Raw genomic sequence first — 18,376 nt, 5'->3', positions numbered from 1 at the left:
TGGAGTTCATGCAATAACAATAATAATGATAATGATAATAATAATAATAATAATAATAATAATAATAATAATAATAAAGCAGCTGATTCTTTTCCAGCCTTTATTCTGGGCCAGGCCGGTTCTCAGCCTGAAATTGCCTCACCTGGTTTAAGCCTCACACCCGCCCATAGGATATGCACTATTAATACCTTCGTTTTACGCGTGAAGGTTAAGCAACCCGCCCAGGGCGCACAGCCCAGAAGCGGCACTGTCTTTCTTGGATTTTGATTTTGTGTTTTCAGTGTGCCCCGGGGTTGAGTGGGGGTTGGGGCGGGGAGGATGGGAATCCGTGAGCTAAGCTTGGAGTAGGAGGAAGGTGGAAGGGGTTTAGAGGAAGACGAGCCGGCTGGAAGGGATGGGGGAATCGAATCGCCTGGGTCGCAGACCCCCGCTGCTGGCACACGCGGGTACCGCGGGATCTGGCAGCTCCAGGGGTGGGAGCCAGCGTCCGTGCCCTGGGGGCTCCGCAGTCGCGGGGTGGGGCGCCTGGGGGACCCAGCTCAGCCTTACCTGTCTCGGCGCTCATCTGGTGGTCAACCTGGAGGTGGTGGCTGCGGCGTACCAAACCTTTCTGGGCCCCCCATCCCACGCCCCACCCTGGGTGGGGGGGTGGGGCGCCCAGGACCGGCCGGACCTGTGTGGCCCGGGGCCCGGGTTGCCTGGGGAGCCTGTCACCTCGAGAAGGCAGGCTCTTCCGGGGCTGGGACAGCTGTGGGCGGCAGGATGCCACGATGCCTGCAAACTCATAAATACCGCCGCCGCACGGGTGGCCAGAGACGCGCGTGCGGGCAGCTGGCGCCCCCGAGGGTGAGCTGGGGACCGGGAGGGCGTCCCCCGCTCCAGCTCCCGGCGTCCGGGCTGACGGTCCTGGCCCGGCTGTGCCCCGGCAGGTCCTGGGGGAGCTGGAGAGCGAACGGGAGCCGGCCAGAAGGGGCTGGGGAGAAGGGAGTGGGTATGCAGGTGCAGCGCCGGGGGCGGGATTGGGGTCACCGAGGCAGGATGGGATGCTGGGGAGAGGGCAGAGAGGCTGGGGCCGCCTCCGGGAGGGTGGAATTCCGGGGGGATCTGGGGTTGGAGTGGGGGGTTGGGGTCACTAACACCAAAATGGAAGGCTGGAGGACCAAATAGAGAGCGACGAGGTCTGAGAGCCGAGCGCAATGCTAGGGGTGGAGGTAAAAAGGTGAAAAAGCTGCGGTTGCTGAGAGCAGGCGGAGTGCTGGTTACGGGGTTGCCAAGCGCAACTTGCTACCCCGAGCCCCCACCCCACTCCCAAGCCTGTCACCGAGAGTGAGCTGCGCTTAACGGCAGGAGCTCTGGGGCCGGGACCCCTGGGTTCCAGTCCCGGCTCCATCACATCCCCAGCTGTGCACTGAATCACTGTTGCTCATTTCCCTCCTGGGTGACACAGGGGACACCCGGTGACACGGGGATCATCACAGTAGCCACCACACATAGGAATGTTGTGAGCCGCCCGTGACTTAATCTATGCAAAGTGCTTAGCACACAGCGAGTCTCGGGACATCGGGCGCTTGGTAATGATCAATACGCTTGTTTTCCCTGCAGCATCCGGATAACCGTCCTGCCTCCCTCCCCCCAGCATTGCCTGCGCTCCCTCCACTCTGCCTCCCAGGCTCTTCGCGTGTTCCTGATCTTCGCGCTGTTCCGGAACCTGAGCTACTGTGGACCCCTCCCCTCCCCCATCTGTCCCTCGCCGTCCCCTTACCATGCGCCTCCTTTGTCTCTGCTCGTCCTGCTGCTGTGTGCTCCTGTTTTTGTCCCTCGGAGTCCGGGGGGCCCCAGAGGCTCCCAGGGCCCCCCCTGAGCAAGTCCACCTGTCCTATCCGGGTAAGTTTCTGTGAGCACTTCCTGGGCATTTCCCCCGGAGGCCCAGTGGGTTGGGGGCTCCGGAATCCCATGCCAATTTGTTGTGGGACCTTGGGCTTGCCCTTCCTGAGCCTCGGTTGTCTGCCTCTGTTAAATGGGGTTCCAAGCAGTGTTGCCTCTGGCTGCGTGGGAAATGATTACCGTGTCCACTCGGTGGTAAGCATTCCCCAAAGGGGGCTGCTGTTGTCCCTGCCCATTGTGTCCCCACAAAGCTGCCTCCTGATCCTTGATCTAGAGGCCGTGGTGCCCTGTGGCAGTAAGGCCTTGGACCCTGGAGCCTCTGTACCCAAACTTCCTGGGTTTTAATCCCAGTGTAAGTAGTTTAATCGTACTTACCTGCTGTGTGACCATGGGCCAGTGACTTAACCTCTCTGGTCTCAGCGTCCTCATCGGGACAATGGGAAAATGTTAGTGTGACCTCACAGCGGGGAGTAAATGAGATATTACCTGTGAAGGGGCAAAGCGGAGCTTGGCCTGTGTGTATCCATGCTTTTCCCACGTTTTTGTCTCAGGGCCCCTTGGCACAGCTAAAAATTATTGAGAACCTCAAAGACCTTTGGTTTATGTGAGTTATAGCCAAATATTTGCATCTTAGAAACTAAAACTGAGGCATTTACAAATTTTAAGTCATTTAACGTGAACACTAATAAATCTGCTCTGCATTAGGTAAATGGCATTTTTCATGAGATATTACTATGCAAAAGAAAAGAAATTTCATGAGAAGATCAGCACTGGTTTACGTCTTTCTAAGCCTCTTAATGTCTGGCTTCATAGGAGACAGCCAGATTCTCCCCACATCTGCTTCTGCTGCTGTTGCAATAGGTTGCTTTGGATGATACACAGGAAGAAAATTTGGTTTCTCACGGGCACTGGGTTGAAACAGGGAGGAGGCTTTTTTCATTATTATTTTTTTAATGTTTTATTTTATTTTTGAGAGAGAGAGAGAGAGAGAGGGAGAGAGAGAGAGAGAGATGGAGCATGAGCAGGGGAGGGGCAGAGAGAATAGGAGACACAGAATCTGAAGCAGGCTCCAGGCTCTGAGCTGGCAGCACAGAGCCCTCTGCGGGGCTTGAACTCACAAGAGGTGAGATCATGACCAATGCAGAAGTCAGACCCCCAACCGACTGAGCCACCCAGGTGCCCCCGGGGAGCAGGCTTTTAAAAGGAGTTTCAAATTATTGTGCCTATAGCTTTTCGATCCTGCACCAAATCTCAACACACAGCCCTGTCTTTCAAATAATTTTAGCTTTTTATTTTGCAATAATTTTAGACTTATGGAAGAGTTGCAGAGAGAGTGCAGAGTTCCTGTACCCCCTTCACCCAGCTTCCCGAAATGTCAATGTCTTATGTACCCGTGGTACCGCTGTCAAGGCTAAGAAATTAACATTGGCATCATATCACTAACTGAACTATGGACTTCACCCATCTTCCCACTAATGTCTTCATTCTAATCCAGGATCCAACCCACGACTCCACACTGCTTCTGACTCTATGTCTCTAATCTCCTCTCTGTAACAGCTCCTGAGTCTTTCCTTGTTGGTTTTTTGTTTGTTTTTTTTTTTTTGTTTTAAAAAAATTTTTTTTAACATTTATTTATTTTTGAGACAGAGAGAGACAGAGCATGAACGGGGGAGGGGCAGAGAGAGAGGGAGACACAGAATCGGAAGCAGGCTCCAGGCTCTGAGCCATCAGCCCAGAGCCCGACGTGGGGCTCGAACTCACGGACCGTGAGATCGTGACCTGAGCTGGAGTCGGACGCTTAACCGACTGAGCCACCCAGGCGCCCCTGTTTGTTTGTTTTTTTTTAATGTCCTTGACACTTGAGGAAGAGCGTGTCCTAAAGGTTAGTTGCAATGTAGAACCTGAAATTCACAAACACACTGCTTTGGCGTTTGTTGACCAACTGACCCAGGACAAGGCACTTTGTCTGGAAGCCTCTGTAAAATGGAACAATGATAATACCCATCTCATGGTGCTGCTATGGAAATCCAGTGGGATGACAGCTGTCCCTTGTTTGGCCTGCACAGTACCAAGAGCAAATGCACTCTTACTAAGTCCCTCAGATAGATAACTCACTTCACCTCAAATTGGTCTTATGCTGTAGGTACTATTGGTACTCCCATTTTGCAGGAGAATAAACTGAGGCTCGTGGAGGTGAGGAGTCTGACCCTGGGTCACGCAGTCTGGAATTTGAACGCAGGCAGGCTGGCTCAAGAGCCTAAGATATTTGTTTTAAAACTTTAACTTGTGGGGCGCCTGGGTGGCGCAGTCGGTTAAGCGTCCGACTTCAGCCAGGTCACGATCTCGCGGTCCGTGAGTTCGAGCCCCGCGTCGGGCTCTGGGCTGATGGCTCAAAGCCTGGAGCCTGTTTCCGATTCTGTGTCTCCCTCTCTCTCTGCCCCTCCCCCGTTCATGCTGTGTCTCTCTCTGTCCCAAAAATAAATAAACGTTGAAAAAAAAAATTAAAAAAAAAAAAAAACTTTAACTTGTGCTCATTAAAAAAATTTTTTTTAAATATATTTATTTATTTTCGAGAGACAGAGCGCAAGCGGGGGAGGGGCAGAGAGAAAAGGAGACACAGAATCCAAAGCAGGCTCCAGGCTCTGAGCTGTCAGCACAGAGCCCGACGCGGGGCTCGAACTCACAAACCGTGAGTTCATGACCTGAGTTGAAGTCAGATGCTTCACCAACTAAGCCACCCAGGCGTCCCCCCGCTTGTACTAATTTTAGATTTAACAGAAAATTAGAGTTTCCTTCTCCCCCGGTTTCTCCTAGTGTTATGTTAGCGTTTTACATAATTACGGTCTGATTATTAAGCCGGGAGGTTAACATCGGTACAATACTATTAACTGAACTAGAGACCCTGTTCATATGTCAGCACTTTTTCCACTCGGTTATTTTGTCATTCAGCATTTAGTTGTTCTCCTTAGTCGTCTCCAATCTGCCAGTTGCAAAGTCTTTCCTTGTCTTTCGTGCTCTCGACGTTATTTAGCACTGAGCAGTTATTTTGTAGGGTAGCCCTCATTTGGGGCTGGTCAGGTATTTTCTCAAGATTAGGATGAAGTTACGTGTTTTTCTGGCAAGACTATCACCGCTGCGATGTGGTGTCTTTCCCGGTGCCTGGTATCAGAGAGTTCATGATGCTGACACAGTTTATGGCTGTTACTGAGGCTGTTAACCTTCACCGCCTGGTTACAGGGGTGCGTGCTGGGTTTCTCCAGGGCAGGATTTTTATTCTTCCCTTTGTGGTTAATGAGTATCTTGGGGGAGATTCCTTGAGACCATGCAAATGAATGTTTCTCTTGAAACTTCCTCCAGCCAATTTTGGCAGCTGTCAGTGGATCTTGCATAGGAGCATAAACTGAGGCTCGTGGAGGTGAGGAGTCTGACCCTGGGTCACGGAGTCTGGAATTTGAAGGCAGGCAGGCTGGCTCAAGAGCCTAAGATATTTGTTTTAAAACTGTTTAAAACAATTGTTGCCTGCAACAATTGTTAGGTGGTGTTTGCCTAATTGTGACTTTGTAACTTTCTAATTCCCTGTCTCCATCTAACGGAAACTTTTCTGTAGGGAAAGCTGTTCCTTCTCCCCTTCATCCATCCATCCATCCATCCATCCATCCATCCATTCATTCATTCTTTTATGTCAGTATAGACTTACAGATACCCACTGTTCCATCGGTTAAATATACAGTACTATTGTTATTTACTTTGTGGCTCAAACTGTCCCGGATTTGGTCTTCTGGATTTCTTTCAGATTGGCTTCTGTGTTCTTTTAACAAACCCCCATCATTTTTGGAGCACTTCCACTTTTTCTGGGATCATAGGTTATTCCAGGCTTATCTTGTATATTTCCTGCCCCATCTTTGGAATCAACCGCTTATCCAAGGAGCCCCAGTTTCTTTCCCTGGAGAATGGGTATTTAGAAACTAAGATCTGAGCACTCGGTGTGCTCGCGGCTACTGAGGTATCATTGCTTCCAGGCCCTTTCACGAACAGAGCTAGGCAACATGTGTGTGTTACACGCGTAGGCACACATCTCTATTTTCGCGTCTATCTGTGTGTATACACTACATACCATGAGATCATGCTGATACCTCTGATTCTATTTTTTTTTAACATTTATTTATTTTTGAGACAGAGCATGAACTGGGGAGGGTCAGAGAGAGGGAGACACAGAATCGGAAACAGGCTCCAGGCTCTGAGCTGTCAGCACAGAGCCCGACGCGGGGCTCAAAGAACCGCGAGATCATGACCTGAGCCGAAGTCGGACGCTTAACCGACTGAGCCACCCAGGCGCCCCTGATACCTCTGATTCTAAATCAAGGATTTATTTTGGCCATTTTCTTTCCTTGTTTGTAATTCCTCTCGCCAGCATTGAGAAACCTACCTTCCACTTCTACAACATGCTTACTTATTTGCTCAACGCGAGTATGGGCATAAAGCAGTTCCGGAGAACATTTAGTAGGTGACAACGCGTGTGTGGTCCTTTTCCTCTGTAGTCCTTTTATTTTTTATTTTTCTGAAAGGAGAGAGGTTTTGGGTTTTTTTTTTTAAGGTTTATTTTATTTATTTTGAGAGAGACAGAGACAACGTGGGTCAGAGAGGGGCAGAGAGAGAGGGAGGATGGAGAATCCCAAGCAGGCTCTGCGCTGTGGGCACGGAGCCCGCTTTGGGGCTCGAACCCATGAAACCTCGAGATCATGACCTGAGCCGAAACCAAGAGTCGGATGCGTGACCGACTAAGCCATCCAGGCGCCCCTCTGTCGTCTTTTTAAAAACACTTTTTTATTACTGAAGTATAAGTTGACATCCAATGTTATATTAGTTGCAGGTGTAAAACATAGTGATTGGACAATTCTATACACTACTCAGTGTTCACCACGGTAAGTGTAGTCACCATCTGTCACCATACAATGTTATTACGATATAATTGACTATATTCCTTGTGCTGTACTGTTTTTATCTCGGTGACTTATTTATTTTATAACTGGAGGTTTGTCCCTTTTCTCTATAGTCTCTCAGGGTCCAGTCGAGACCTAGTTCCCGTGGTGACCCACCCCTTTGGTGTGGCTACTTTATTCACTTAAAAAAATTTTTTTAGGGGCGCCTGGGTGGCGCAGTCGGTTAAGCGTCCGACTTCAGCCAGGTCACGATCTCGCGGTCCGTGAGTTCGAGCCCCGCGTCAGGCTCTGGGCTGATGGCTCAGAGCCTGGAGCCTGTTTCCGATTCTGTGTCTCCCTCTCTCTCTGCCCCTTCCCCGTTCATGCTCTGTCTCTCTCTGTCCCAAAAATAAAAAAATAAACGTTGAAAAAAAAAATTTAAAAAAAAAAAATTTTTTTAATGTTTATTTTTGAGAGACAGAGCGTGAGTGGGGGAGGGGCAGAGAGAGAGAGGGAGACCCAGAATCTGAAGCAGTTCCAGGCTCTGAGCTGTCAGCACAGAGCCCAACGGGGCGCCCGAACCCACAAACCGGGAGATCATGACCTGAACTGAAATCAAAAGTCAGGCACTTAACCGACTGAGCCACCCAGGCGCCCCACCCCTGCTCACTTTTTAAATATAGTTACCTCCACTGGTCAGTATTTATATTCCATGCTGGCTTCTCCCCACATCCTGGGTGGCTTTAATTGTTAGTTTATTTGGGGAGTGCGTGAAGGAAATTTGAAGCGGGACTATAATTCTAAGAGTCAGAATTACACAAAAAGGGTAGTGTTTTCTCTCCTGGTCTTTCCTGCTCTGTTCCTGTCCCCGCCTTTTCTACCCCATCCACCCCATGTAAGTAACCCATCTATTTCCTTTCTGCTGTATCCTTCCTGTATTTCTTTGGTAGAAACGAGTAGATAACTTGTGTATATCCTCTTACATGAAGAGTAGCTGACTATAGGCACAAATAAGGGAGGGGCAGAGAGAGAGAGAGAGGGAGACACAGAATCCCCAGCAGGCTCCAGGCTCCGAGCTGTCAGCACAGAACCGGGCGCGGGGCTTGAACTCACCAACCGCGAGATCATGACCTGAGCCGAAGGCGGACGCTTAACTGAGCCACCCAGGTGCCCCGACATTTAAGAATTTTGAACTGTCACTTAAAAGTTTGGATCTCTGGGGTGCCTGGGTGGTTCAGTCCGTTTGATTTGATTTCGGCGCAGCCCGTGATCTCACGGTTCGTGGGATTGAGCCCTGCATCCCGCTCTGCGCTAAAGCATGGAACCTGCTTGGGATTCTCACTCTCTCTCTTTCTCTCTCAAAATAGGTAAATAAACTTTAAAAAATGTTTTAAAAAGTTTGTATTTGTGTGTACATCTATATATCTATATCTATGTCTATATCTATATCTATGTAATGTAAAACCACCACATAGAGACTTAGTCTAGAAGTTGACAGATTTCGTGGCACTGGGTCCACATGGTGGCTGTCACCAGAGCCAGCGATGGCTGCCCCTTTGAGATAGGGCAGGGTCTACAGTTGGCCACACACACCATAACTCCTTGCTGCCTTATTCCTTCCAGCTGGCCCTTGTCTCCGTTTATATTACCCAGCAGGCTTCTAGACATCTAAATTTATAACCCCCAAATAATATCAGGTATGGGGGTGCCTGGTGACATTTGGGGAGCCTACTTGGGATTCTCTCTCTCTCTGCCCCTCCCCAGCTCGCGCTCTCTCACTCTCTCTCTCTCAAATAAATAAATTAAAAAAAATTTTTTTAAATCATGTATGTAAAGTGGCACAAGGTCTGCACAGAGTGAATAATGATATTAATAATGTAATCCCAGCTGCACTGTTGCAGGCGCTTTATTTGTCTTTACTCACCTAAGCCTCATCAAAACCCTGTCGAGTAGATATTATTGTCATTCTACCTTACGGATGAGGAAACTGGGGCTCAGAGAGGTGAAGCGACTTGCCCAGGGAAGCACAGCTTAGAAACGCCAGAGCCGGGATTGAACTTGGGGAGCTCCGGAACTGTGTCCCTTGACTCCTCGGTGTTCCGGAGCTCTTAGTTATTGGCCCTCGCTCTCTGTGCATCCTTCCCTTTCCCCCTTCTCAGCTCCCCCCCCCCCCCCACCCAGGCCTCACCGCCCAGCCCCACTCTGTTCCTTTCTCCCCAGGTGAGCCAGGCTCCATGACGGTGACCTGGACCACATGGGTCCCCACCCACTCTGAAGTGCAGTTCGGCCTACAGTTGACGGGGCCCCTGCCCCTCCGGGCCCAAGGCACCTTCAGCCCCTTCGTGGATGGGGGCGTGCTCCGGCGGAAGTTCTATATACACCGAGTCACGCTGCGGGGGCTGCTGCCGGGGGTCCAGTACGGTGAGAGGGGCCCCGGACCCAAGTGTTGAGGGGAGCAGGAAGAGGAGTGCGGTGTAGACTAGAAGTTACTACCACCAGCAGGGGGCTCGGGCTGGGCTGGTAACTGCTCTGTTTACCTGGACCCCATTGTAGGAGACCTTGAAGATGAAAATGGAAGGCGCTGGGGTCCGGGGCCCCGAGTGGACCAGAAGGCACGGGTCAGAACCCTTCGATCCCCCACCGCCTCCCCCCACCAGCTGAAGGTGGATGGCGGTGGAGGAGACGGCCGGGGGTGCCCCTCGCTGACCACGACCTTTCCCTTTCCCTCAGTTTACCGCTGCGGCAGTTCTCGGGGCTGGAGCCGTCGGTTCCGCTTCAGGGCCCTGAAGAACGGTCCCCACTGGAGTCCCCGCCTGGCTGTGTTTGGGGACCTGGGGGCTGACAACCCAAAGGCCTTACCCCGGCTGCGCAGGGACACCCAGCAGGGCATGTACGATGCTGTTCTCCATGTGGGTGAGGCATCGGCAAGGGTGCGCCCAGAGGTGTGGGGTGGGGCGTGGGTGGGAGGACTGTTGAGGGGACCTGGCCGGGGCCAGTGTGGTTCTGAAGGGACCGGGGATGCGCCTGACCTTGGCGATGGTGTCTATGGTTAACCAGAACGCCCGGGTGAGAATCCCAGCTCCAACACGTAGAGCGTTGCTTTTGTCCTCTGCGTTATTCCCCTGTGACAGCTGAGACTGGGTCAGAATTCACGGGACTGTCGTCATGACTAAATAGTTGACATTGCCCAGCATGCTGTAAGTGCTACATGTTCATTGTCATTATCATTGCTGCTGTGGCTTCAAGGGACAGGGAAACAGATGGGAGATGGAGATTGGGGCTGATAAGGTTCAAGGCCGCAGACTCTGGAATCACTCTCAGGGCTTGATTCCTGGGTCTTTACTAGCCAGCCTTGTGACCTTGCACGGGCCCCCTGGGCCTCAGTTTCCCCGTTTGAAGTGAGGTCATAATAATATCCACCTCAGAGGGTGTATTGAAGATTCAGGTGATCAAGAATGTAAAGCATTTGGAACTGTGCCTGGTACGAAACCAGTATCAGACTGTGTCGCTCTTAGCATCGTTGTCCTGGGAGGGGACAAGAGGGCGGGCAAAGATGTGGGCCGGTGTAATCAGAGCACAGGAGACCAGCACGGTCCTGCGGGGGGGGGGGGGGGGGGGGGGGCTCAGACCAGAGGTTCGGGAAACAGTCCCAAGGGCACATGTGGGTGGGTGTGAGGTAGGGATGGGAGAACCAGGATGGCTCCGAGCCAGAGTTACAGCCGACTGAGCAGCTGTCTCAGGCCTGGCAGAAGGAGAGCCGGGCCTGGGTCCTTACTCTCTCCCCGCCCACCCCTCAGGAGACTTTGCCTACAACATGGATCAGGACAATGCTCGCGTCGGCGACAAGTTCATGCGGCTCATCGAACCTGTGGCCGCCAGTCTGCCCTACATGACCTGCCCTGGGAATCATGAAGAGCGCTAGTGAGGGCCGAGGGCTTCAGGGTGGGCGGGGGCCTGAGCAGTGAAAACGGATGTGTCCTTCTTAAGTGTCTCACCTTCGTCCCTCGTGCTGCAGCTGCTGATTGGTGGAGATAAGGGCTAGGCTGGGAGCCAGACCCAGCCTGGAAGTGGGGAGGTGGGGGTGGGACCGGAGAACCCAGAGTCTCTTCCCACCCCTTTATTTCCTTTTATCCAGCAACTTCTCTCACTACAAGGCTCGCTTCAGCATGCCGGGGAACAACCAAGGCCTGTGGTACAGGTAATCTGGGGAACGTGGGGGACTGGCTTCCCTTCCCCGAAGGGCGGGAGATGCAGAGGAGACCCCGCCTTCGACCCATGCCCTTTGACCCCTCCAGCTGGGATCTGGGCCCCGCGCACATCATCTCCTTCTCCACCGAAGTGTATTTCTTCCTCAATTATGGCCGCCACCTCGTAGAGAGACAGTTCCACTGGCTGGAGAGCGACCTCCAGGTAACCTGGCTGGAGGTCCCCTCTCATCCCCTGACCAGCCTGCCCTCCCCTCCCCTCTCCCTGCCTCTCACTCTGGGCCCTTCTCTCCAGAAAGCCAATAAGAACCGGGCGGCCCGGCCGTGGATCATCACCATGGGCCACCGGCCCATGTACTGTTCCAATGCAGACTTGGACGACTGTACATGGCACGAAAGCAAGGTGGGGACCCCCTCCCCGGGGTGGGGTGCCGAGCGCCACGTGGGGGGCCGGCCCGATTCACCACTCACCTCCTCTGTCGCCCTGCCCAGGTTCGCAAAGGCCTCCTTGGCAAGTTGTATGGGTTGGAGGACCTTTTCTACAAACACGGTGAGTGACCCGGGGGAGTTCCCCGCCCCCTGATCTCTCCAGGGTCCAGGGGCTTGACCCCCACTTTTTCTGTCTCAGGGGTCGACCTGCAGCTGTGGGCTCACGAGCACTCGTACGAACGGCTGTGGCCCATTTACGACTACCAGGTGAGGCTCAGGGAGGGCCAAGGGCCCGTGTGGCTGGTGTCGGTGGACCCCTGGACGCCCCGGGGTGTGGCCTGTTGTGACATGCCCCTCCTCTTCGCTCCCTCCTCCAGGTGTTTAATGGCAGCCGAGAGATGCCGTATACCAACCCCCGAGGCCCCGTCCACATCATCACTGGATCTGCTGTGAGCAGGGCGGGAAGGGGGCGCCTTCGGCTTCTTGCCTCTTGACTTTCATCGCCTCTTGTACTGGCCTCGGTGCCATGTGCTTTGTGTTGTCACCGTCACCAACTCTCAACCCGAGAGCGTAGGTGCCCCTAGTAGCATGCCCATTGTACAGATGGGGAAACAGAGGCACAGGCAATCAGATGCTCGTTCAGTAGTGGGTTCAGTAAGTGGCAGGGGTTGCCCCGGTCACCGGATGATCCAGAGGCACCGGGCTTATTATTATCCTCATTGCACCTGAACTCCAGACTAGTCCCATTCCCCCGAACTTCTCACTAACGACCGCCCCCTGTTCCGGGATCCCACACCGTGTCCAGTATCTTGTGTCTCCTGAGTCTTGTCCCATCGGTGACGGTTCCTCCGTCTTTCGCTGTCGTTCATCCTTCACATTTCGGAAGACTCCCGGCCAGTTGTCTGGCAGAATGGCCCTTGGGTCTGGGCATGTCTGACGCTGAGCCTCGGGTTATGCATTCGGGGCAAGACAGTGCCCGGCCGTCACCCAGAAGTGATGGTGTGACCGGGGGTGACGTGCCGTCTGCGTGTCTCATTCCTGGAGGTGTTTCCCTGCGGCACCTGGTGAAGGAGGTGTCTGCTGGGTTCCTCCACCGTGAATGTATCATGGCTCCCTTTCTAATTAATAAGTGTCTTCAGGGAGATACTTTGCCGCCATGCAAATATTCCGTCTGTCCTCAAGCTTTCACCCACTGACTGTTGAATCCCTTGGTGGGTCTTGCCAGCAAGAATTATTACCGTGGTGTTCTAATGGGGAGCTTCTATTTCCCGCGTTCCTCCTAGATTTATTAATTAGAAGCCTCCCACGAGGAAAAGTTGTCCCTTCTGTTCCATTTATGTAGTTAGTTATTGATGTATACCAGTCTGGACTCACGGGTAATGATTGTATCCTGTGGGCGATAATCTGATACGACCGCTCTTACCTTACTGCTCCTGTTCTGGCCACTGGGAAGGCTTCCGGTCAGGTGCTGTGTGTTTCTCCCACGTGCCCCTGTCATTTGGTGAGCACTTCCTTATTTTTTGGCGCTCCAAGGTGCTCCAGGATCATCTTGTGTTTTCCTGCCCCCCCCCCCCCGCCCCCCGACCCTCTGCCTTGCAATCACTCATTTCTGCAAGGGCGGGAGGGCTTGTTTTTTAAGCCGGTTCTTACAAGTCAGGGCGCTCAAAGTAAGAACCACTTGTGACAAAAACTCAAACAGTTCAGGGGGCAGGAGGTGAACACCAGCCCTCCACACCCCTTCGTAGTCCTACTCTGTTGTTCTGGCTTTTGGATGGCATTTTAGAATGTTCTCTGCATGTACAACGGAGTCATTGTCTTGATAGAGATGTGTTACTGTATTGCCCACTTTTATTTTTTATTTATTTATTTTTTTTTAATTTTTTTTTTCAACGTTTATTTATTTTTTGGGGGACAGAGAGAGACAGAGCATGAATGGGGGAGGGGCAGAGAGAGAGGGAGACACAGAATCGGAAACAGGCTCCAGGCTCTGAGCCATCAGCCCAGAGCCTGACGCGGGGCTCGAACTCGCGGACCGCGAGATCGTGACCTGGCTGAAGTCGGACGCTCAACCGACTGCGCCACCCAGGCGCCCTGTATTGCCCACTTTTAAAAAACAACTTGGATCATGCTTCATACCCTAGGGGTTCTCAGCTTTGGTGCGCATACCATGGGGAAGTTTTAAAACTCCCATGTCTGGGCCCCACTCCACAACAAACACGAGAATCTTCGAGAAAGGGGCCCTGACATTGGCCCAGTGTTGGCCACCACCTGGAGCAGGAAATAGACTGTGGTCAACACCAGAAGACTCCTCATACCCCTCCGTGATCGCTGTTCTGAACTTTAATCAGCAGAGATTGGTTTTTTTCTTTGATTTTAAATTTTGACATTCCTTCAGACTTCCAGAACAGTTGCAAAAATACAAAGACTTTCCGTATCCCCTTTACCAACATTTCCCAAGTGTGAACATTCAGCTGCCTTTGTTGTAATCTCTGTTATTTTATTTGTTGTAGTTATTATTCTATTATTAATGTTTTATAATTTTATCTTATTATATATAATTATTACTAATATATATTATTACTCCTGGAGAGATCATCTGGGACTCTGCCAATATCTGGCTATTCCTCAAACTTTCACCATTAGTTTCACGATCTGCTGATGATTCTTGCTTCCATCCGTTATTATAGTGATGGCTGCTTCCATTAGTTATTATAGTGATGGCTGCTTCCATCCGTTATTATAGTGATGGCTGCTTCCATTTGTTATTATAGTGATGGCTGCTTCCATCCGTTATTATAGTGATGGCTGCTTCCATCCGTTATTATAGTGATGGCTGCTTCCATTTGTTATTATAGTGATGGCTGCTTCCATCCGTTATTATAGTGATGGCTGCTTCCATCCGTTATTATAGTGATGGCTGCTTCCATTTGTTATTATAGTGATGGTGCTTCCATTAGTTATTACAATGATGGCAGTCCCTCATGGTCTCTGCTCATGTCGCCTGGTGTTCTGCTGCTTGTAGAGGATGAGCACACCCTCTCCCCCAGGCACTGGTGATTTAAAAAGCTCTCTTGGGGAGGCTGTTGTGCAGCCAGTGTTGAGACCCACCGGTTTTTATCTATTTTGCGTTTTCCCTTTTATTATACATCTTGGCCACCTTTCTGTAGAGCCCTGCTTTGTGATGTCTATGCTATAATTTATTTAACGGACCCCCACTGATGGGCATTTGGGTGACTTCCAGCTCAGGGCTTTTACAGAAAATGCTGCAGTGGGCAGTCTTTTCCAGCCATGCACTTTTCTAGAAGTCAGAGACCCAGGGCACAGGAAGCCTGGCTGGGTCAAAACCCTCAATGCTGAGCATCAGTGAGGTCAAGTCTTAACGGATTTTGCCCTCCTTGGGGGCAGGAGGGTCCTGGCCCGGGAGGTTGTTTCTGCTCCTTGCGGGTCCTCCACCCTCCCCAGCCCTGGGTCTGAATGATTCTGTCTGGCAGGGCTGTGAGGAGCGGCTGACCCCCTTCTCCCTCTTCCCACGGCCCTGGAGCGCCTTGCGCGTGAAAGAGTACGGGTACACGCGGCTGCACATCCTCAATGGAAGCCACATCCACATCCAGCAGGTGTCCGACGACCAGGTCAGTGAGCAGTGGTCCAATCACCTCCCTGAGTAACCGGGCCTGGCGTGTTCTGGAGTCGAGTGGTTAAAAACAGGGACTTCAGGGGCGCCCGGGGGGCTCAGTCGGTTCAGCGGCCCACTGACTCTCAGGTCATGATCTCCCGCTTTGTGAGTTCGAGCCCACGTCGGTCTCTGTGCTGACAGCTCAGAGCCTGGAGCCTGCTTCGAGTTCTGTGTCTCCCCTCTCTCTGCTCCTGCCTTGCTCACCCTCTGTTTCTCTTTCTCTCTCTCTCTCTCAAAAAAAAAATGAACATTAAAAAATTAAAAAAACCAAAACCAAAACCAAACAAAAACCAAAAACACACGGACCCCAGAGCTGGAAATCCTGGGTTCAAATCCTGCCTCTGCTACTTACCAGCTGGATGACCTCGAGCAACTTATTTCAACTATGTGAGCCACAATTTTCCCATCTGTTAAAGGGGATGATAATAGTTGAATGACTTATGATAGAGAAGTGCTGAGAACAGTTTCCCAAACATGGTAAATCCCATAGGTGTTTATCAACATGAAGCAGGGACTGAAAGAGGTGGGAAACCAATACGACATGTGGGTGGTTGAGACGGCTTAAGGTTAGATGCACCCAAATAATCACGGTTCGCCATTATTTACTTGTGACACTGTAATTTTAAAATAATAATTATGATGATTTATTGAGCACCTGTTGTATATCCGATGCTGTGCTAGATGCTTTCCATCTCATAGTATTTGAATCACGAGAGCCATCACATGGGGTGGGTTTTCTTTCCATTTTACAGATGAGATAACTGAGGCTTAGAGACAGGAAATAACTTTCCAAGGGTCACACAGCTGGAGGGTGACAGAGCTGGGATATGACCCTAAAGACCATATTCTTTTCTTCTTCTTCTTCTTCTTCTTCTTCTTCTTCTTCTTCTTCTTCTTTTCCCCCTCCCCTCCCTCAACTATGTTCTTTTTATTATGTTTCCCCCTCCCTCAACTATGTTCTTTTTATTATAAATAACTTCCATTTATTGAGCCCCACGCGCTCCGGGGGTAGGCTTATGTGTTATCCCATTACGGTTCTCCCAGTGTGTAGAATATGGAAGTTAAGGCTCAGAGTTGGATAATGTGCTTACGGTCATGGAGAGAGAGCCGTTGCACTGGGATGTAAGTGAGGTTTGTCTGACTCTGGGGTTTGTGCTTATAATAATACCCTACACTTATACAATCCTTGCCATGCTCTGGGCCCCCTTCAGAAACGTCCTTCGGGGTGCCTGGGCGGCTCAGTCGGTTGGGCATTGGCCTCTGGGTTTCAGCTCGGGTCATGATCTCACAGTTCATGGGTCTGAGCCTCAGGTCCGGCTCCGCACCGGCAGAGTGGATCCTGCTTAGGATTCTCTCTCTACCCCCCCCTCCACCCCTCCCCTACATGTGCACACACGCACTCTCCCTCAAAATATATAAACTTTTAAAAATATAAAAAATAGGGGCGCCTGGGTGGCGCAGTCGGTTGAGCGTCCGACTTCAGCCAGGTCACGATCTTGCGGTCCGTGAGTTCGAGCCCCGCGTCAGGCTCTGGGCTGATGGCTCAGAGCCTGGAGCCTGTTTCCGATTCTGTGTCTCCCTCTCTCTCTGCCCCTCCCCCGTTCATGCTCTGTCTCTCTCTGTCCCAAAAAAATAAATAAACGTTGAAAAAAAAAAAAAAAAGAAAAAAAAATGAAAAAAAGAAAAAAAAAAAAAGAAAAAAAAGGAAAAAAAGAAAAAAAAGAAAAAAAGAAAAAAAAAAAAGAAAAGAAAAAGAAAAAAAAGAAAAAAAGAAAGAAAAAAGAAAAAAAAAAGAAAAAAAGAAAAAGAAAAGAAAAAAAAGAAAAAAAGAAAAAATAAAAAAAAATAAAAAAAATAAAAATTGGCGCCAAAAAAATAAATAAAAATAAAAAATGATAAAAGTAAAAAATAAAAATAAATTAAAAAATAAATAATAAAAATAAGTAAAATATAAAATAAATAAAAATAAAAACAATAAAAGTAAAAATAAAATAAATAAAAATAAAAAATAATAAAAGTAAATAAAAATAAAAATAAATAAAAATAAAAATAATAAAAATAAGTAAGAAATAAATAAAAATAATAAATAATAAAAGTAAAAATAAAATAAATAAAAATAAAAAATAACAAAAGTAAATAAAAATAAAAATAAATAAAAATAATAAATAATAAAAATAAGTAAGAAATAAAAATAAAAAATAATAAAAGTAAGTAAAAAATAATAAAAATAAAAATAAAACATAAATAAAACATAAATTTAAAAAGCCCTCTACAAATAATCTCATTTCATTCCTACAAGATCTATGATGTACGTGCTATTACTATCATCCCCGCTTTCCAGATGAGGAAAACTGAGGTTCAGAGAGGTCTAGCAATTTGTCCGGTCTCACACAGCCCATTAAAGGTAGAGCTGGAATTTGAATCCAGGTCCCTGGCCCTGGAGTCTGAACGTCCAGCTGTCATTACCTCCTTTGTTTTTGTCCCTTGCAGGACGGGAAGATTGTGGACGACGTCTGGGTGGTGAGACCCCTGCTTGGCCGGATGATGTACCTCTAGGCCCAGGGGCAGCCCTGGTCAGGAGCCCTGGGCCTTGCTGCCTTGGCTAGTGTGACCGGACGCTGCCCAGGCCCGGGTGGAGAGTCAGGGCGGGCCTTGTCTCCCAGCCCTTCTGAGGCCCCATGTGGGGTGGACACAGCCCTCGGGGAGCTGGGGCCGCTCTCCCCTCCTGGAGAGGTGGGGGTGCCCTCTGGCTGTAAGGAGAGGGCAGGTGTACAGGAACCGAGCGAGGCGGGCGCTGGGCAGCCCTGCTCTCCTGCATAGCACTGACGGGGCGGGCCGCCCACGGGGCCTCTGGAATAAAGAGGCTCATCGCTGCGACTCTGCACTTCGGCTGGGGGTGCCCCCTGGCCCGTCTCCTCTTCCTCCCGCGCATCACCGGCCCCGAGTCAGCAGGGTGGGCACGGCCGTCATGACACCACTCTCCGGCAGGTGGCGCTGGTGACTCTCCTGGGCGGGCCTTTCGGCCCAAGGCGTGCCGACTGGTGTTGCTTTGTGCCTCAGTTTCCCAGCCCAGCATTGATTTATCCTGGAGGGGAGAAGTGTTAACACTCCTGCCTCCAAGCTAGTGGTGCTTACACGGACCTGCCTGTTTTCTTCCCCTTTCCCCTTCCTCTTCTCCGCCCCCTCTGTCTTTCCCCTCGACCATTATTTACTGGGCGTCTACCGTGTACCAGGCCCTGTTCTCAGCCCTGGGGGACCCCTGTGAA

The 18,376-nt window shown here is 50.5% G+C and overlaps 1 protein-coding gene across 1 annotated transcript; it reads left to right on the top strand.

Annotated features, from left to right (window-relative positions):
* The first annotated feature begins 305 nt into the window (after positions 1-305).
* Positions 306-17,987, top strand: ACP7 (acid phosphatase 7, tartrate resistant (putative)). The gene is made up of 13 exons (XM_045442397.1): positions 306-846; positions 1,603-1,884; positions 9,024-9,224; positions 9,534-9,716; positions 10,601-10,724; positions 10,939-11,001; positions 11,099-11,213; positions 11,304-11,411; positions 11,501-11,558; positions 11,637-11,704; positions 11,815-11,886; positions 14,929-15,066; positions 17,601-17,987. The coding sequence occupies exons 2-13, from the start codon at positions 1,764-1,766 to the stop codon at positions 17,664-17,666; spliced, it is 1,317 nt and encodes a 438-aa protein (XP_045298353.1). The 5' UTR covers positions 306-846; positions 1,603-1,763; the 3' UTR covers positions 17,667-17,987.
* Positions 17,988-18,376: the final 389 nt, after the last annotated feature.

Source organism: Leopardus geoffroyi, chromosome E2 (assembly GCF_018350155.1).
Source record: "Leopardus geoffroyi isolate Oge1 chromosome E2, O.geoffroyi_Oge1_pat1.0, whole genome shotgun sequence".
NCBI lineage: Eukaryota > Metazoa > Chordata > Mammalia > Carnivora > Felidae > Leopardus > Leopardus geoffroyi.
The sequence above is the reverse complement of the archived record's forward strand: the minus strand, read 5'-3'. Positions and strand labels throughout refer to the sequence as shown.

Coding starts and splice junctions, on each gene's coding strand:
- ACP7 (XM_045442397.1), top strand. CDS start 1,764: ATGCGCCTCCTTTGTCTCTGCTCGTCCTGCTGCTGTGTGCTCCTGTTT. Junction 9,225..9,533: donor GCTGCCGGGGGTCCAGTACG/GTGAGAGGGGCC, acceptor CCTTTCCCTCAG/TTTACCGCTGCGGCAGTTCT. Junction 11,214..11,303: donor GGCTGGAGAGCGACCTCCAG/GTAACCTGGCTG, acceptor CCTTCTCTCCAG/AAAGCCAATAAGAACCGGGC.